Source organism: Dipodomys spectabilis, unplaced genomic scaffold, assembly GCF_019054845.1.
Source record: "Dipodomys spectabilis isolate Male_0828 unplaced genomic scaffold, ASM1905484v1 ptg000003l, whole genome shotgun sequence".
NCBI classification, from domain to species: domain Eukaryota; kingdom Metazoa; phylum Chordata; class Mammalia; order Rodentia; family Heteromyidae; genus Dipodomys; species Dipodomys spectabilis.
In genome coordinates this window covers 11,423,398-11,443,379 of record NW_024870680.1, presented here as the reverse complement: position 1 = coordinate 11,443,379, position 19,982 = coordinate 11,423,398, and the positions used below count along the sequence as shown (strand labels likewise).

General features: G+C 51.6%; 1 protein-coding gene across 1 annotated transcript; it reads left to right on the top strand.

Annotated features, from left to right (window-relative positions):
- Nucleotides 1-2,618: 2,618 nt before the first annotated feature.
- Nucleotides 2,619-19,966, top strand: Usp35 (ubiquitin specific peptidase 35). Its single transcript, XM_042688809.1, has 10 exons — nucleotides 2,619-3,299; nucleotides 5,012-5,144; nucleotides 7,066-7,195; nucleotides 7,615-7,716; nucleotides 9,396-9,554; nucleotides 14,146-14,339; nucleotides 16,027-16,120; nucleotides 16,883-16,989; nucleotides 17,289-18,564; nucleotides 19,703-19,966. The coding sequence occupies exons 1-10, from the start codon at nucleotides 2,627-2,629 to the stop codon at nucleotides 19,868-19,870; spliced, it is 3,036 nt and encodes a 1,011-aa protein (XP_042544743.1). The 5' UTR covers nucleotides 2,619-2,626; the 3' UTR covers nucleotides 19,871-19,966.
- The last annotated feature ends 16 nt before the right edge of the window (nucleotides 19,967-19,982 follow it).

Sequence of the window (19,982 nt, the reverse complement as noted above, 5' to 3'; positions counted from 1 at the left end):
TCATTGAATAGTGCCTATACTTCTAGTTTTGCTAGTTAAGTGGAGATGAGTCTCATGGATTTTCCTGCCTGAGCTGGCTTTGAACCTTGCTCCTCAGATCTCAGCCTCTTGAGTGGGTAGGATTATAGGCGAGAGCCACAGGCACTTGACTAAACATGGTTTTTAAAGGACTTTGACCTTATGTCTTGTATAGGCATCTTTTGAAATCTATCTGCCTCCACCATCCGACTGGAAGCTTCTTAAAGTGCTTGAACTTTGCTTCGAAAGCCACAGGAATTGACATTTTCTGAGAACTTCATTGTGCCCACCACTATGCTGTGGACTTTATGTTTGTCATCATGATTGTGCAAGGAAAAAACAGGGTGCATAAGTAACCTTTAGGTAACTAGAATGTATCCCAACTGAGGCAGCCAGGACATGGATCCTGTATCATAGCTGCTCCCGTTAACCACAGTGAAGTCTGGCAATACCAGGGTTTGAAATGAAGACCTTATGTTTGTTTAGGTAGGTGCTCTAATGCTGGAGGGATATCCCAGTCCTTTTGCTTTTAGGTTTTTTGGTTTGTTTTTTTTAAAGATAGGATCTTGTACTTTTGCCTGGGATGACCTTGGGTCTTGATCCTCCAACCTCTTCCTCCCACTTGAGTAGTTGGACCACAGACATGGGACACTATCTTGTTTTTGAGATACTTTTTTATTTTATTTTATTTTTTTGTGCCAGTCCTGGGGGTTGAACTCAGGGCCTTGGCACTGTTCCTGAGCTACTCTTGCTCACGGCCTAGTGAATTATCACTTGGCCATAGCTCCACTTCTGGCATTTTGGGGGGGAGGCGGTGGGGAAAGTTCATTGGATATAGTCTGATGGGCTTTCCTGCCGGGCTGGCTTCAAACCATGATCCTCAGGTCTCAGCCTCCTGAGTAGCTAGGATTACAGGTGTGAGCCACTAGTGCCTGGCTGAGATAGTCTACTAATGCTGGAATGGCCTGGAACTTGATCTCACCTCCCAAATAGCTGGGTTTACAGTTGTGAGCCATGGTGCCCAGTGTAATTATAATGAACTCTTAAGAGGATCTACTCAGATTGGGATATGACCCTGCCCCCAGGAGTTCACAACCTGGTGAGAGATAAAGCAAAGTGGCCCATGTGTATAACCTTTGTTCATAGCAAAGAACTAAGACAGATAGGAGCATCTTCACAGGGTCTGGCACATAGCTGGGCCCCCCAAAGGTCTAGGGCTATAAATACAGAACTTTTCTGGCCAGACTTTACTGCAGTAAGTTGTAGGTAGGAGGCTCCAGCAGTTTTCATTGAGCTGGTGCATTTGGTTAAATATTGCATGCTGAGTCTTCTATCTAGTCCTGCTTAGAAAAAGATGACCAGAGAAGCCTAATGATGGCCCTGCCTTCTAGTTGCTGAGCATTGGGTATGAAGAGAGCAAGCTGTACCCCTAAGAACTAGAGTGAGAATCAGAGTGGGGCAGTCGGAGCCAAAGCTTTCTAGAAAATAGCCTAGGTGAGAGGCTCTTACCTCTCAGAGGAGTGAGGTTGAGTCACTCACTCTGTCTGCACTTCTCATTCACAAATGTCTCGTCTGTGCTAGGTTCTGTGCTCACTTTGATGAGCAAAACTTGACCAGACACAGTATTATGCAGCAGGTTGACCATAGTCATGTAGTTGCAAGTGTTCTGAAGGAGAGGGACAGGCTGTTTGGGGTTTTAACTAGGAGCCAGGGAGGTCAGGGCAGGCTTCCTTGAAGAAGTGAGGTTCAGCTGGGGTGTGAAGTGTTAGTCAAGCCAGAACGGGAGGGAGGAGCATGCACAAAGGTAGTGGCGAGGAAAAGCTGAGCGCAGACTGTGTGGGGTGAGGCTGGAGTACTGGGTGTACAGGGCTGTGGAATCGTGCCCGTGTGGGGAGGGGTTGAACACAGAGCTGTTCCGCCTCTGTGGCAGTTAGAGGACCCATCTTTCCCCAGCTCTAAGTAGTGGCAGCTGTCATGGAGGAACAGGCTACATACAGGTGGGTTATAGGAATCACCAGTGGATGAATTTATGCCCACAGGCCCTGACTGGCTCACCTAGAGCAGGTGTTTTGGAAAAGATGTTTGCCTAGTGTGAGTGTGGTCATTGGGGCTTAGAGATAAGATAGGTCAGGCAAACATGCCACCCTTGGAAAAGTAGAGTCTTACAAAGGAATAAGTTATTTGGGAGGAGGGAGCAGAATAAAGTGTGAAGGATGGTGGGAAGCCCCTTCTGCTGGCCTGTTACCCCTCTCTTCCTGGTGGCCGTGTGTGTGTGTGTGTGTGTGCGCGTGCTTTGGTACTGGGGATCAAACTCAGGACATTGGAACTGCTAGGCAAGTGCTTTGTCCACTGACCTACATCCCAGCTGGTTTTGTTTTTAACATGGCCAGATGTGCACTTCCAGCCAGGTAGGTTTCCTTACCCCATTTCACAAAAGACCAAACCAAGACCCGGAAAGGTCCAGGTGCTCCACCCAAGGGCTAGCCCCCAGGTGATTCTACTCCCCAGGAATTGGCCACGGGCTCCCCGGTCTCTGGATCCCCAGAGCTGCAGGGCAGGGTGTGACCTCCCGCCTTCTGTCCCTCCCCTCCCGCAGCGGCCAGCCGTCATGGACAAGATCCTGGAGGCGGTGGTGACTTCGTCGTACCCGGCAAGTGTGAAGCAGGGGCTGGTGCGGCGCGTGCTGGAGGCGGCCCGGCAGCCGCTGGAGCGGGAGCAGTGCCTGGCGCTGCTGGCCCTGGGCGCGCGCCTCTACGTGGGAGGCGCCGACGAGTTGCCGCGCCGCGTGGGCTGCCAGCTGCTGCACGTGGCCGGGCGCCACCACCCCGACGTCTTCGCCGAGTTCTTCAGCGCGCGTCGCGTGCTGCGCCTGCTGCAGGGGGGCGCGGGGCCCCCGGGCGCGCGCGCGCTGGCCTGCGTGCAGCTGGGGCTGCAGCTGCTGCCCGAGGGGCCCGCGGCCGAGGAGGTGTTCGCGCTGCTGCGGCGCGAGGTGCTGCGCGCCGTGTGCGAGCGCGCGGGGCCCGCCGCCTGCGCGCAGGTCGCCCGGCTGCTCGCGCGGCACCCGCGCTGTGTGCCCGACGGCCCGCACCGCCTGCTCTTCTGCCAGCAGCTGGTGCGCTGCCTCGGCCGTTTCCGCTGCCCCGCCGAGGGCGAGGAGGGCGCCGTGGAGTTCCTGGAGCAGGCCCAGCAGGTGAGCGGGCTCCTGGCGCAGCTGTGGCGCGCCCAGCCCGCCGCCATCCTGCCCTGCCTCAAGGAGCTGTTTGCTGTCATCTCCTGCACAGGTGCGTGTAGCCGGGAGCAGGGCTTGCCAAGGCCCTGTCTGGTCCGCAGGTATCTCCAGGGGCCCCTGGGTGAAGGGTGAACGCACAGGTGTGGGGGGGGGGGGAAGAGGGGGAGGATGCTACCGCACATCTTTGTTTTTAGCAGAGCTATAGCCTGCTGTGAGTCCTGGCCCGTGGTCAGGGCTGCAGCTGCAGGTGTGCAGTGCCTGGTGTGGGAGGAAGGACTAAGGGTCTGAGCAAGCCCACAACATAGTGGGTGAAGTGGCCAGGTTGTGTGTATTTCTTTGGTTGTCCTCTTCCCATGCTGGGGCTTGAGCCCAGGGCATCTTTACTCACTGAGACTTGAACCACACTTACAGCCATATTTGTATTTTGGTTTTTGAGTTAGGGTCTATGATGACTTTGCCCCGGTTGGCCTCAGAACTCTCAATTCTGCTTATATTCCAAGTAGTTGGGATTACAGGTGCACACCACCACCCAAGAAGAAGTTGGGCTCTAAGAGTTACCCTGGACCCCTCCTTTATTTTATTTTTGGTCGGTCCTGGGACTTGAACTCTGGGCTTGGGCACTGTCCCTGCGCTCTTTAGCTCAAGGCAAGCGCTCTACCACTTGAGCTACAGCGCCACTTCCGGTTTTCTAGTGGTTTATTGGAGATAAGAGTCTCATGGACTTTTCTGCCGGGGCTGGCTTTGAACCGTGATCCTCAGATCTCAGCCTCCAGAGTAGGTGGGATTATAGGCGTGAGCCACTGGCGCCCAGCGTGGACCCCTCCTTTTGAGAGCTCCTTTGGCAGGAGATGCTGGGTTAGATTTAGGTCAGAGGCTTGGTCCTCAAACTTACTGATTTGTCTATTAAGCCCTTGCTCTGTATGTGGCCCTGGGCTAGATGTGGGGACGAATCAGCTACATGACCCTCTCAAGTTGAGTAGCAGAATTCAAGCCTTTAAGGAGCTTGCAGGTGTTAACTGTAGACTTATTTTGTGTGTGTGCTGGTCCTGGGGCTTGAACTCAGGGTCAGAGAACTTTCTCTGACCTTTTTTGCTCAAGGCTATCTCTCTCTCACTTGAGCCACAGCTCTACGTTTGGCTTTTTTTTTTTGTTGGCTAGTTGGAGATAAGAATCTCATGGCCTTTTCTGCCCAATCTGGCTTTGAACCACCATCCTTGGATCTGAGCCTCCTAAGTGGCTAGGATTATAGGCATGAGCCACAAGTGCTTGGCTCATTGTAGACTTTTGAGCCTCTGTTGACTGTGTTGGATTCGGATTCTAAGTGTGAATGACTAAGCTGAGATCTGGGCCGTTCCTGAGCATAGGTCAGAAAGGTAGGGAATGTGTTTGACAGGAAGAAGTTCAAAGGCTGTGTATATAAGGTTTTGGGTCCTTACAATTGAACAACAAAGTTTTATAGCAAGTGTACTTGCTGGCCTCTGCCTCTGTGTGATCAATCGCACCCGGCGTGCCCCTTCCTCCAAGTTCACCCACCCCTCCTACTTTTCCAATCAGCTGCAGTGTCATCTCTCCTAAAGAAATTTCAGGTCCAGCACTTAGAGGTTGTGCCCAGGACTGGGTCCATAGAAGTGCCACTGAAGGGTTGTTGAGTGAGTTCATATGTAATGCTGCAGGGAAAGATGAGGTGACCCTCCTTTGCAGGGGCCCAGCCTAGCTCTGTGTAGCATGAGGGCACAGAGAACTCAGTGTAAGTCCCTGTTTCAGAGGAGGAGCCACCGTCCAGCGCCCTGGCCAGTGTGGTCCAGCATCTCCCATTGGAGCTCATGGATGGTGTTGTCCGGAACCTCAGCAATGATGACAGTGTGACAGACTCCCAGATGCTGACTGCCATCAGCAGGTGGGTGCTGAGGGCCAGGTGGTGGGAGGGGCCAACTCCCTCCTCCTCTTAGGAGTGTTCCTTTCAGATGGCTAGATGAGATTTAGGTTCGGGGCCAGGCCCTTTTTACTTGCTGACTGGTGATAGCATGTGTTTTCAATTCCTGATCTGCATTTGGCCTGAGTAGGATGTGAGACACAGAGCCCTGCCCTAATGAGGCCATCAGGTAAAGTACCAGCTACATGACCCAGGAAATGCCAGTGAATTTGCAGCCTCAGTTTCTCCGTCTGTAAAAATGGAGGTGGGTGGTGGTAAGAAAAAATGAAAGTCTTTATAATGTGCTGTCTGAGTTTGGAAAATACTTTAAACGAGACCTGGGTGCTTTTCAGCTCACAGAGCCCATGTACATCCTGCCTCCCTCATGTAAATGTTGTCACACCTGTGTTCTAACCAACCCGCCTGTCTTGTGACCCCAGAGTATGCCACCTATCCTCCCTTCAGTCCTTGGCCTGCACAGTCCTCACCCATGCCTCCTGCCATTGCTGCCATCCCTACGTGCAGATCAACCGTCTTAGGGGCTCTTCGGAAATGCACATACTGTGCCTGAGGGCAAATCCTGCCTCCACTTCTCACCTCTGGGATTTTTTTTTTGTTGGTCGTGGGGCCTGAACTCTGGGCCTGGGCGCTGTCCCTCAGCTCTTCAGCTCAAGGCTAGCACTCTACCACTTGAGCCACAGCACCACTTCCAGCTTTTTCTGCTTATATGGTGCTGAGGAATCGAACCCAGAGCCTCATGCATGCAAGGCAAGCACTCTACCATTGAGCCACCTTCCCAGCCCCACCTCTGGGATTATTAAACCTTTGTGTTTGACTTTCCTCAGCTCTAAAGTGGTATCATTGAGCCCACTATATAGGAGGATTCAGTTAGATTGAGGTGAACCATATAACGTGCCTAGAACAGGCCATGGGAGCCATTGCTACTGCAATGATCATTACTCTTGTTTTCCCTCTTTGTAGTAATGAACATACAGATGATGCCAATGGTTATGTTTTCTTGAACAATGAGTTAATTCACATGAAGCAGAGCAGTCACTGCATAGGCTGGTTATTGCTGCCATTTAAAAAAAATTTTAAAAAGAAATACTTGAAGTTAGCCTGGCATTGGTGGCTCATGCCTATAATCCTAGCTAGTCAGCAGGCTGAGATCTGAGGATCATGGTTCAAAGCCAGCCTGGGCCAGAACATCTGTGAGACTCTTATATCCAAAAGACTACTCCTAAAAAGTCAGAAGTGGCACTGTGGCTCAAGTGGTAGAGCACTAGCCTTGATCACAGAGAGGCTCGGGAACAGAGCCCAGGCCCTGAGTTCAAGCTCCAAGGCTGGCATTAAAAAAAAAAACAACAAAAAACAACAAACCCTTGAACTTGGGGACTCAATCAACTATATTGCTCATGGATGGCACTCTACCACTTGAACCATACGTTTAACCAGCATTTTGCTGGTTAATTTGAGACTCAGTCTCATGATTTATCTATCCAGGCTGGCTTTGAACCACCATCCTTTAGTTGTTTGCCTCTGGGTTAAACCACTGGCACCCAACTATCCTACCTTCTTTCAGTCAATATGACAACCCTGGGAAGGAGCTATCCTCAGGAAGGGGAAGTGGCTTGCTCTAGGTCATAGGGTATCCCAAGCTCTTCAGACCTAGGGCAATGCTGTCTTCTGGGCAGAGACAGCTAGAAGCCAGTGTGAGTGCCTGGGTGCCTTCTGGCTTCTCTCCTCTGCCAGGTTTTGGGCTCATTTACATTTTCCAGAAATGTCTTCATTCCATGGACCCAGGGACTGCCCTGTGCAAACGTGTGAGGCAGTTTGGGGATGCACGTCTTTGTGGCTGGTCCTTGGGCTGCCCTCGGCCCTGTGTCACTGTCACTCCCCTCACCAGGATGATCGACTGGGTGTCCTGGCCCCTGGGGAAGAACATTGACAAGTGGATCATTGCCCTGCTGAAGGGCCTGGCCGCTGTTAAGAAGTTCAGCATCTTGATCGAGGTTTCACTCGCCAAAATTGAAAAGGTTGGTGGCCCCTGTCCCAGCCCGAGCTGGTAGCCTTTCCTGCTAGTCTCTTGCTAGGGGAATGCAGGGCTGGGAGGTAGAGAACTCCCCCTACCCCCACACTCCCTGCCAAGCTCTGCTGTGTGATCTAGGCAAATTCATTGCCTCTTTCTAGGCTTTAGGCTACCCACCTTCATTCTGTTAACCCTATTGGTCCATTCATCCATCCATCCACCCATCCATCCATCAGCTGTCTTGCTGCCCATTTTGGTCTACTTGGCTCTGTGAGCACTTTCTTGTTCTTGCTTTCACATAGGGCTGCTGTTTCAGCTCTGCTGTGTCTGACTCCCTCAGGGTGTCTACTGAAGCTGTATTCAGCTGTGAGTGGCCCAGGTGTTGGGGCGAGTTGGGGGGATTCCTGACCAGCGACTATTTTTTAGGTCTTCTCCAAGCTGCTGTACCCCATCGTCCGGGGAGCCGCCTTATCTGTTCTCAAGTATATGCTTCTGACTTTCCAGCATTCACATGAAGCCTTCCATCTGGTAAGTGCCTCTCTGGCCCTGGAAGCCAGCGTCTCTGCTTCGGTCAGGGTTAGGGCTTGAATTCTGGATGTCAGTACAAGAAGAGGACTGAGACTCTATTGTACAGATGTGAAACTGAGGCCTAACAAGTCGTGTGGCCCTCCTGGAACACACAGTAACGTCAAAGCATAGACTGATAACAGCTAGTGTTCCTCAGGGTCGGCCCTGTGCCAGGCCCAGGGCTACGGACAGGATGCATATTTGTTCTTCTCACTCTTGGACTCTTTCTCTGTGAGATGAAGAAACTGCACTGGGAGGATCAAGTCACTCATTCTGGGATTATAGCTGGTGTGTGGAAGTGGGGAAGGGAGAAAGGTCAAGCCACATTAGTGTGAACTTAAAGCCCCAACCCCTTTATACCCCATTCCCTCCAGCAGCTTAGCCTGTAGCTCAGGCCTTTATACTGTCTCTGGGACCTCTCACTTTGCCTGCCTGCTTCCCCTGGGATCTGTATGTGAGGCCCGTGATTCAGACAGTTCCTGATCAGGGCAGTGAAACCTCATATTTCCTAGCTTGTTTAAGAAAAACCCAGAGCCAGGGATTGGGGTTTACTTGCTCAATATGGGGACCTTGTATGAAGTAGAAGGGGTTGCACTCTAGGATGGTAGGAAGAGATTAGATGATGTGATAATTTGTCTGAAGCTGCCACAAGTCAGGGGCTTGATGCTACCATCCTTCTCCTTGTTCCTTTGTCCTGGCTGCCTGTTGTGACATTATGATATGCACCTCATGGGGTTTGAAAATTGAAACTCCATAGGACAGGGGAAGAAACGTGCATTAGACACAAGTGGATCTGGTTCGGGCACCATCCTCTTCTAACCTCCCTGCCTCCCCAGATGAAACCCTGGCACATCACATGACCTTTCTGGGTAGGAGGTATGGCTTGGTCCTAGTGTGCTTGCCTGATCTTGAGCATGGCCAGAAAATTAAAATTTACACAACCTTTGTAACTTCAGCCTCTTCTATAACAGGAGGGCTGCAGCTACTGTTTAGGCCATGGAGAGGATGCTGTGCTTGACCTGGAAATGTGTGATAGGAGAGTGATGGTGTTTGTCTCTAGATGCCGTGCTCATCTTCCATTGCCTCTGTTTTTTTGTTTTTGTTTTTGTTAGTCATGGAGCCTGAACTCTGGGTCTGGGCGCTGTCCCTCAGCTCTTCAGCTCAAGGCTAGCACTCTACCACTTGAGCCACAGCGCCACTTCTGGCTTTTTCTGCTTATGTGGTGCTGAGGAATCGAACCCAGGGCCTTATGCATGCAAGGCAAGCGCTCTACCACTGAGCCACCTTCCCAGCCCCCTCCATTGCCTCTGATGGACAGAGTAGCTGTGGTCATTCAGACCTTGTGGCTTTTGGATATGGTCAGCTGGTTGAGGCTGAATAGCTACACTGAGGCCTTGCAGCTGTGAGGAGGTGTTAATGTTCCTGCTTTGCAAATGAAGAAACCGAGGCAGGGAGTCTTAGGTGCTATGTCTTGCCAAGGAAATCATGTTGCACAGGGCTCAGCCCATTTGGGCCCAGGCGGGAGCGGGGAGGGGGTGCCCAGGTAATGGTCAGTGTGCAGACCTTGGGGTCTCAGAACCCTCCAGTGCTTCCAGCCATGACCTCATCCCATGTTTCTGCTCCCACCCCTGCTCTTGCAGCTCCTCCCTCACATCCCCCCTATGGTGACCTCTCTGGTCAAGGAGGACTCGAACTCGGGGACCAGCTGCTTGGAGCAGCTGGCGGAGCTGGTCCACTGCATGGTGTTCCGATTCCCTGGCTTCCCAGACCTGTATGAGCCTGTCATGGAGGCCATCAAGGTGAGTGACTGTCCCCTGCTTGTCCCTCACACTGCTGCAGCACAGGTGCCAGTTAAGGGCCTTCTTTAAGGCTGGTGGCAGCTTCCCAATATTTGCTCCCCTGATTCCCTCCTTATCACCTCCCCAGTGACATTTGTGCCTCAGGCGCGCTGAGCTGCCCAGCCCTGGAGTGGCCACACTCTGTCATGACTGCCTTGAGCCTTCGTGCATGCTCATCCTTCTCACCGTTCAACTGCCCAGCACCTGCGTGTCCTCATTCTCTGCTCCAGTGCTGCCCCCGCAAGAAGCCTTCCTTGATAACTCTCAGTCTATCCTCTCAGGGCACCCAAAGCTCTCCCTGTTACATACTCTTAGCACATTATCACTGTGTGTGCCTGTCCCCACCAAGCTGTGGCCAGAGAGGACAGATGACTTATGCTTGTTCATAGGACTGCTGATGCTCGTCTCTGTGCCAAGTGGGGGCTAGGGACCGGGGACACAGACATGAAGAAAACACAGCTATCTCCATCTGGGAACTTGCTGCCTAGTGGGGTGTGTATCACAGACCTGCATACAAAAGGAAGTCTGATCTCTATACAATAGCGCATACTTGTAATCCCAACTATTAGGGAGGTGGAGGCAAGATCGTAAGATCAATGTCAATCCAGGCAAAGTTACCAAGACTCTATTGCCAAAGGGGAAAAAAAAGGCTGGGATGTGATTCATGTGGTAGAACTTTTGCCTAGCATCTATGAAGCACTGGGTACAGTCCCAGGATAGTAAAAAACAAAACCAAAAAAAAAAAAAGGAAAACAAAATCTGATTTAACCAGCTTATAAAATTGTTTGTGGGGGTTGTCCCCAAGTCAGTAAAGTGCTGAGGAGGGAAAGGCCCTCAGTTAGGAGGAGGCTACAAGAAGGAGCTTTGAGTGTGTCGATAGATTGCTAGGCTCTGACAACCACAAACACCTACAGATAGCAGGACTTTTTTTGATAGCCCTTGTCCATGCTTTATCTTTTTTCAAAATATTTTTTTTATTGACATTAAGTGATTATATAAATTTCACAAATTTCACAGTATTGTGGGACAGTGATACTGAGTTACAGTCACAAGCACATTTTTAGCCTTCACAAGTCAAATTGTCATTATCATGGTCTATAAAGTTTGTGAATTCTATAAGCTTTGACAGTACAAACTATTTCTTCCAGATTGGATGCTATGTACATTTCTTTCCTTTTGCTCTTAGTGCAAGCTGTTCCCTCGTTCTCTCTCATTCCCTCCCTCCCATCGCTGCGCTTGAATTGCTTAGTTCATTTTCATCAGTGTCCAGTGCAGCTGACGGCACGTTTTATCTTTTAAGGTCCACAAGAAACATAAAAGCAGATGCCACCTCACTTTCGTACATGAACTGAGGCTTAGTGATTGTTTGGTCCCTGGATCAAGGTGTGGGAGGCTGGGCGTTGGCCTTCCCCACACCTGTGCAGGGGAAGATCTGATTTTCACTTCTGCAGCATGGCAGCCAGCCAGACTCGCCAAGCACTCCCCTAGGAAACTTCTGGGAATGCTTGTGAAGGAACAACAAAGGTCTCAGCAGAGCCTTTAAGAAAGTCAGGAGGATCCCCAGGGGCAGAAAAGGAAAACAATTCCAGGATGAGCTTTGTGAAAAGTGTTCTTTTTGCCTTGGGTTTGGGGTGAGGGACAGACAAGATGGCCATCTTCAGTCCCCAGTGCTTGAGCTGGCAGGAGCAGGGCTGGAGGCTTAGGGCTTGTTCCCTGCAGAGCAGCCATAGGAAGCCACTGGAGCACCAAAGCCAAAGAAGGCTTCACCGCAAAGTAAGCTGGGAGAAATAATGCATGTGGTCCAAAATAGACATGATGGAAACTGTCCCGCTTTGTTTTGGCTCTGGATCGGGGAAAGAGAAATGGTAACCAGCATCTTGCTGTCAGGTGTACTTGGGGGTTTAAATTCCTATCACTTTTTGGGTTGGAAGGGCAGCCTGTGCATGAAAAGTATCCATAAGTTTCGGATATCCATGGATTGCCCTGAAGACACAAATCAAGCCGCCATAACGATACTTAGATTACTGGGTCCTGATGGCTCATGTCTGTAATATTAGCTACTCAGGAGGCTGAGATCTGAGGATCCATGTTTGAAACCAGTCTGGGAAGGAATGCCCATGAGTCTTTCTTATCTTTAACCAGAAAAACCAGAAATGTAGCTGTGGCTCAAGCAGTAGAGTGCCAGCCTTGACCAGAAAAGCTGAGATAGCACCCAGGCCCTGAGTTGAAGCCCCAGTACTGTCACACACAAGATAACATATTGAAGACAGTTTTATAATGTGAATATTGCAAAATTCAGTCTACCATGACTGAACATATACCCAATAAGCCAAACCTCTGGCAATGTGTTGGATTTTCTGTTTTTCAAATATGACAAGTGTTTACAAAGGCACAGCAGGAGGGGTCCACAGCCGAGTTTGAGCTCCCTGGTAGTGTGTGAGCAGAGGAGACACTGTCCAGTATGTTGGTATCATTGGGACTGTTTTCCTGCTAGGTTGTGAGCTGCTATTCTGTCTTCTGTGCCCAGCGATGAGGTAGATGAGTAGATTGTCATCAGTGGCAGCTGTGGGAACATACTGTAAAGTGGGCAAGAATGGAGGAAGGAGAGTAGTTCTGCATGGAATGTGAGGGAAACCTTTATATGCTGGTCCAGGGGACGAAGTTGAGTCACAGGAAGTGACTAAGGAAGGTCGAGATAGCATAGGAGCCCACTGGAGAAGCTTCTTAGAAATCCCAGTAGGCATGGTAGGGTCTGACTGTTAGGGACTCCCAGCAGGAGGAGGCTGCAAATGAGTCAGAGGCAAAGATACCCGGGTGGGAAGGTGAGGTCCGGTATGCTGGTAATGCGAGCTTAGTGATTGGAAACTGGGCCGTGTCACATTTCTTAGTCTAGTTAAATCTGCGCTTTTCAACTATTCCTATCAGGGTACACCTGATGGCAGAGGAACGGCTTACCAGAGAATTTCTCTACAGTCCATTTTACCTCAAAGCCTTGGATACATGCTGCAGAAGTATAAGCATTTGCCTTTATGTAGGCATCATTTATATATTAGAAATGTGGCACCAGAAATACGTGTCACATTTGCCCCGGGACTTTGAAATCATAATCCTTGGTACAAGCCAGTTTGATAGACAAGGCGGCAAGTGACAGGAAATTCTTTCACATGTATAGTGTACCCATATCCTTATATACTTGTAGGTAAATTTTGGAAAATGCTCACCGGGATATACAAAGTTATGACAGTCACTTGGGGAGCTGTAGTTGTTTGCTTAGGCCATCATGGATGTTTCCAGTAGCATTAGGAGTTTGAAAGTTATCTGAAAGCTTGTCTTACTTTCCTAGAGTACAGAGTTACTTCTTCAGGAAGGATGGTATTTTGATTTTTTTTTCCCCTAACATGGATATTTTTGCATCTCCTATGAGGAATGTCCTCTCTCTCTCTCTCTGTGGGTCTATCTGTCTTTTGTCCCAAATATTGTGTGTAGGAGGGGCTAGATAGGACATAAAAGCAAGAGAAAAAAAAAGGTATTGAGCCCATGTTTCCTCCTGTCTGTCATCTTGAATTATTTTGAATCACTGGAGAGAGGCAACTGACGAATCTGGTCTGTGAAATGAGTTTGTGAAAGTGTTGAAGCACAGCCTGAGTAAGACCTGTGTTAGCATGAGGGTGTGCACTGGGGAGAGAGGGTTTGGATGTTAAGCTGCAGGGAGGCTCTGGCTCCTGGGCACACCTAGGCAGGTGTGATCGGCAGGCAGAAATGGAGTAAGGATGGAGGAGCTGTCAGGAGTGTGGCCCAAACCTAGTAAGTAGCACACATTGTGCTTGGGCAGTTTTCTATACATACCTCCTTATGAAAACTAGAGCCTGGTAATGGTCAGAAGTTGTTGTCTTGTGTGATACAAGATGCCAAGTGCCTCGGAAGGTGTGCTGATCCTGAGCTCGGGACTAACAAACCCCATCCTCAGACCCTCAGTCCTCCAGCCACCCTGACCTCCAGGGCCAGACTGGATTCTGAATTCTGACTGCTTCTCCTGAGATCTGGTTCTGCACACCTAAAAGGAGGCAGTGAAGTGGGAGCACCACTGTGTACAAACTCCGTGCAAGTACAGAATGCCAAACTGAGGTGCAGTCAGCTGAGGAAGCTGAGCAGAGAGATGTCAAGGGTGACTCAGAGGCGTGCTTGCTGAGCAGGGCTGGGTCGCCAGGGAGCATGACAGTTCACACAGAATGGACACCGTGCTGGATTTGGCTGGTGGCAGGTTTTGTCAGTGCTTAGAATCTGGTACCCTGGGCTCTGCTGAGAACATGCACCAACTCTTCACTTATGCTCACGTGACCCAGGACAATTCTGTCTGAATCCTCTCTAAGATGGGGGGTACGCCACCTCAGACATTAGTGACCTGAAAAGTGAGGTAGAGAGCCCACATGTCAAACGGAGTCCCTGGAATAGTTCTAAGTGGGCTGTGCGTCTAGGAAGGCTTCCCGAGGAAGGGGATACTTTTTGAGCTGACTATGGTACCCATTGCCCTACCTCCTTGTTCCCTCCTCAGGACCTCCACGTTCCCAATGAGGACCGCATCAAGCAGCTGTTGGGGCAGGATGCCTGGACCTCACAGAAGAGTGATCTGGCTGGCTTCTACCCCCGGCTCATGGCCAAGTCAGACACAGGCAAGATTGGTTTAATCAACCTGGGCAACACGTGCTACGTGAACAGCATCCTGCAGGCCTTGTTCATGGCTTCCGAGTAGGTGCTGCCTGTTTTTGTTGTTGTTGTTTTGTTTTTTGGGAAATGGGTTTCTTTGTGTAGGCCAGGCTGACCTTAAGTTCTCACTCCTCCTGCCTCACTCAGCCTCCTGAGTTCGGGGATGTTAGTTTTGCCCTATCATGCCTGCTTTGGCTTCTGTCTTAATGAAACAGAGTCATTATTCTCTATGGCTATGGATAGACTTCATAACTTGCTATAGAACACTCCTAGTAGCCGGGCTCAGATGGCTCACACTTGTAATCCTAGCTACTCAGGTGTCTGAGATCTGAGGATTGAAGTTCATAGCCAACTTGGGCAGGGAATTCCATGAGACTTTTAGCTTCAATTAACCACCAAAAAAGCTAGCAGTGAAGCTGTGGCTGAGGTGGTTGAACACTAGCTTTGAACATGACTCAGGGACAGCGCTCAGGCCCTGAGTTCAAGCACCAAGGCTGCTGCAAAAACAAAAATCACTCATAGTTTCAGCTTTGGTTTCTGGAAAAGAGCAGCTGTGGCTTAATCAGCTGAAGCTGGGTTTTTCTCTTGTCCATTTTAGTTGGGGAAGTTTTGCTGCAGCTCCTCCTTCCTCCTTCCTAGGGAAGTTCTAGCTTCATTTGGTTTTTGATTTGTGTGTGTGTGTGTGCGAATGCATGCGCACGTGTGTGCACATGTGCATGCATGAACGTGTGCCAGTACTAGGGCTTGAACTCAGGACCTTGTGGTCTTGCTCGCTTTTTCACTTAAGGTTGACACTCTACCACTTCAGCTACCACTCCACTTCTGGCTTTTTTGCTGCTTAATTGGAGATTAAGGTCTCATGGACTTTGCTGTGTGGGCTGGCTTTGAACCTTGATCTTCAGATCTCAGTCTCCTAGGTAGCTAGGATGACTGGCATGCGCTACCAGTGTCTCACTATTTTTCTATTTTCAATATATGTGGACCAATACGTATGTAAAATACAGCAAAATGAGTGTCCAGAAAAATGATCATGTAATTTTGTGCTTACAGTGAACATTAACACGTCCATAAGTTCTAGATGTTTATGTATGTTCTGTACTTCCTGGCCCAAGACCAACTATGTGGGCCCTACTTTGAGTGGTGGCTGTGTGGAGAAATTCAGGACTGGCCAGTCCAGAGCAGTTTGTGAGAACAAGAGCTCAGCTGCGGCTCCAGAGAGCAGCTATCCCAAAGGTTCCGCTGTCCTTGTAGGATCAGACCTTTCTGCCCCTGCAGTGTTGCTCATGTTAACCCTGTCTGCCTCGTGTGAGGGCAGTGGGGAGCTGGGGGTAGTTCTGGGGCAGGGACAGCATGAGTGGGTGAAGGCCGAAGTCTGGATAGTCTTGGTGTGGTGGTGGTGGTGGTGGGGGGCATTCCCCAAAGAAGCAATGAGCAGGATGCAAGTGAGTGCAATGATGTCTACACTGACTCGTGGTGTGTCAGAGTCCCACTCTTAGATCACTTGAATATTGGGGTTCTGTAGTCCTGGGCTATCATAGCTGGACCGTTGGAGCCACTTTGTTGTTCCTTTTATTGGCATAGCAAGGCCATTGCTGTGTTCCTGACTTGGGTCAGTACAGGCCAATAGTTCACTGTCTTCTGTCCCCCTGACCCTGGAGTAGTGGGTGGTGTCTGATGGAGAGGCTTCTGAGGGCCCTGCTGACCCTGGGTGCACTGTTTTATTTCAAAGCTTTCGACACTGTGTACTTCGGCTGACTGAGAACAATTCTCAGCCCTTGATGACCAAGCTGCAGTGGCTCTTCGCCTTCCTGGAGCACAGCCAGGTATGGGGGCGGAGGAGGGGAAGGCTGTGCCACCAGGCAGTGATGCCACGGTCTCTGGGACCTGCCTGCCTCTGGCTAGAAGCTCTTGCTCTGGAGTGAGCTTCTGGCTGACACAGGTTTACAGCCAAAACGCCTGGGCCTGTTCAGTGCCCCTCCGACAGGGTAGATGGCTCCCAGTGTCCCCCGCCAGGGCCTGTTGCCCGCACCTCTCCTTGGCAGTGAAGCCTATCACCTTGGGGCCCCTCTACTTGTCCAAGCTGCTGCTGAGCACACATGCCACCAGGCACCTGAGGGTTGTTGAGTGCAGGGGTGAAATACTGTCTCTACCATCGTGGCCGGGGATTTGGCAGAGCCCCACGTGGGCCCGAGGATGCGTGTGATAAAAGGCCTGTGAAGACAAAGGGGGCAGAGAAGGTGGCAAGGGAACCTGGGCGAGTAGGAGCGTGCTGGGGAGAGAGCGGCACACTGCCCTGGGGCCTGTGGCAACAGAGGGCAGCAGTGCTGTAGGCAGACAGGAAGGCAGCCAGTGGGCAGAGTTTTCTGAAAAGTTTTCTGAAGTGTGTGAGGGGAGAGCAGCATTACCGCCAGGACCTCAGTGCCCATGCCCTGACCGGGGGCTGCAGGGACATGGGTCGTGCCGTGGAAGGGGGACTTGGTGAGGAAGCTGAGGTGTTTGGGAGTGCAGCCCTCGGTAGATCCAAAGGCCTGGCAAGAGCTGGTGGAGGTGGCTCCTGACCCTGCCTTTTACCTGCCTTGTTTTAGAGGCCTGCTATCTCCCCTGAGAACTTCCTGTCTGCATCCTGGACGCCCTGGTTCAGCCCCGGAACCCAGCAGGACTGTTCGGAGTATCTGAAGTATCTGCTAGATCGGTAAGAGAGGCTGAGGCCCTGGCCCTACACACGTATGTACGTGTGTACACTTGTGTGCTGTGCTTGCTTGTGCGAATCCTTGGCCTGGGCCACAAACCAGTCTTTATGTCATGTATGCATGAAGGGTGGTCTGTAGCATGTGTGCTAACTCTGTGGACTTGTGCATGGATGTGTCTTCCCTGTGCGGACTCCTGCACATGTCTAGATGTTGGCTACTGAACAAAGTAGGCAGAAGGTGGGTGCACTGGAAGCAGGCCTGCTGTATATACATAAAACCCCGTGTTCCCTGCTTGCTCCAGGCTGCATGAAGAGGAGAAAACTGGGACAAGAATTTGCCAAAAGCTGAAGCAGTCCAGCTTGCCCTCCCCACCCGAGGAACCCCCTAGCCCCAGCTCAACCTCTGTGGAGAAAATGTTTGGAGGCAAGATTGTGACTCGGATATGCTGTCTCCACTGCCTCAATGTCTCTTCCCGTGAGGAGGCCTTCACGGACCTCTCCCTGGCCTTCCCTCCCCCTGAGCGCTGCAGGCGCAGGCGGCTGGGCTCTGTGATGCTCCCTGCCGCTGAGGATGGCAGTGCCCAGGAACTGCCACCGGCTCAGGCTGCCGGCAGGGTGGGGCCTCAGAGGCAGAGGAAACAGTGCATCACCGGGGCTGCGCCCCCTGCGGTTTTGGACATGGAAGGCCTGGGCTCCATCGCAACAGGGCAGAGCCTGCAGGAGAAGAAGGTGGAGAGGGAGGAGGCAGGGAAGGAGAAAGCAGAGAAGGAGGAAGTGGAAGTGAGAAAGGAAGAAGAGGAGGAAGAGACTCAGGAAAAGGAAGAAGAGGGGAAAGAGAAAAGAGAGAAGGAAGAGGAGGAGAAGGAGGTGAATGACAAGAAGGAAGAGAGCGGCCTGGGGCCAGGGGCTCTCCAGGATGCCGCCACCTCCACCAGGGAGCAGGTGTGTGGCCCCGAAGGTTCTCGCTCGGTCCTGGATCTGGTCAACTACTTCCTGTCCCCTGAGAGGCTGACGGCAGAGAACCGCTACTACTGCGAGCCTTGTGCCTCCCTGCAGGACGCCGAGAAGGTGGTTGAGCTGAGCCAGGGCCCTCGCTACCTCATCCTCACCCTGCTGCGCTTCTCCTTTGACCTGCGCACCATGCGGCGCCGCAAGATCCTGGACGATGTCAGCATTCCCCTCCTGCTGCGGTTGCCCCTGTCTGGAGGACGGGGCCAGGCCTACGACCTCTGTAGTGTGGTGGTACACTCAGGAGTGTCCTCAGAGAGCGGGCACTACTACTGCTATGCCCGAGAGGGTGCTGCGCGCCCCGCCCCCGCTCTGGGGGCCACCAACAGGCCAGAGCCTGAGAACCAGTGGTACCTGTTCAATGACACCCGGGTGTCCTTCTCCTCCTTCGAGTCTGTCAGCAATGTCACCTCCTTCTTTCCCAAGGACACGGCCTATGTGCTCTTCTACCGCCAGCGGCCTGGGGAGGGGTGTGAAGCCGAGTCGGGGTCTCCCCGAGTCCGAGCAGAGCCCACCCTCCACAAGGACCTGATGGAAGCAATTTCCAAAGACAATATCCTCTACCTGCAGGTGAGCAGGGCTGCCGTCTCTGATTGCACTTCTGGGGAGGGGGTCGTCCCCAGCACATCCCAACGCGTACATCAGTTCTCTTCTGAGCCTCTTCCATTTATTTTGATTTTTTTGTGCTGGTCCTGGGGCTTGAACTCAGGGCCTGGGCACTCTTCCTGAGCTTTTTTTGCTCAAGGCTAGTGCTCTACCACTTGAGCCACAGCTCCACTTCTAGCTTTTTTGGTGCTTAATTGGAGATAAGTGTCTTACGGACTTTTCTGCCTAGGCTGGCTTTGAACTTTGGTCCTCAAATATCAGCCTCCTCCTGAGTAGCTAGGATTATAGGATTACAGGTGTGAGCCACTGGCTATCTTACATTTTTTAAGTCCATTCATCCTGTCGTTGTTCAGGACTTGGAACATGCTGTACAGTTGCAAGCATGCTGCAGGGGCAGGCTGGGCTCTAATAGAGCAAGTTGTGGAGTCCGTGGTTAGGAATGCCTGTGGGGACACCTGTCAGGGCCGCCTTACCCAGTGACCTGCTTGCCCCACCGCCTCTGCCGCCTCTGTTGGTCAGGAGTGGCACTAAAGTGTTTAGCCATGGGCACAGCAGAGTTTTTGTGGGTGGTGGGTTTCAGCTGTGGCCAACTGGAGCAGCCAGACTTGCCTGTAGACTTGCCCTTGTGTTTGGTGTAGGACAGAGAACGGTTGGGTTCCCAGGCCGGTTTTGGATTTTCTTTTGGGTTGTGCAGGTGAGGCAGGAAGTCTCTTTGAAGCTGATCTCGTTTCAGCAGGAGGAATAGCTTGCTCACAGGCAGAGGCTGCTCCTTGTGCCTGGAGAGGGCCGTGGGGTGGGTGACGAGTCGAGTCCCCTCAAGGTCCCTAAACCATTTGCTTTCATTATCAAGCCCTTGACAGCCAGTCACAGGCAAATAGGAATGACTGAATTGTCACTGAGAGGAGCGTTTGAAGACTAGACCTGGGGTGGAAGAATGGATCTGTCTTGTCATGTGGCCATGGAGGTGGGGTGCCTCAGGAACACACTGTGCCTTCTCTGAGCCCTGGCCCTGGGCTCCTGGAAGAGCTGGATGGCACTAGGGGAGGGCTTTGGCTTTAGGGGTGTGGATTCTAAACTTTCTCTCCACCCTGTCTGCTTCCAGGAGCAAGAGAAGGAGGCCCGGAGCAGGGCGGCATACATCTCTGCCCTCCCTGCCTCTCCACACTGGGGGAGGGGCTATGATGAAGACAAGGATGAGGATGAAGGCTCCCCGGGAGGCTGCAGTCCTGCAGGTGGCAATGGTGGTGACTTCCACAGACTGGTCTTCTAATACAAACCCTCTCCTATCCTGATTCCACCCATGGGAACACCACAGTCAACTTTAGGGGACAAAAATTACCTCTTCCTTCTGGGAGCCAGGTCAGACTGTCTGGGAGAGAGGA

What these genes read in the sequence shown, in the direction of transcription:
- Usp35 (XM_042688809.1), top strand. Translation starts at nt 2,627, where the DNA reads ATGGACAAGATCCTGGAGGCGGTGGTGACTTCGTCGTACCCGGCAAGT. An exon ending in ATGCTGACTGCCATCAGCAG is followed by an intron (nt 5,145 to 7,065) that starts GTGGGTGCTGAG and finishes TCCCCTCACCAG; the next exon opens with GATGATCGACTGGGTGTCCT. An exon ending in CTGAAGTATCTGCTAGATCG is followed by an intron (nt 16,990 to 17,288) that starts GTAAGAGAGGCT and finishes TGCTTGCTCCAG; the next exon opens with GCTGCATGAAGAGGAGAAAA.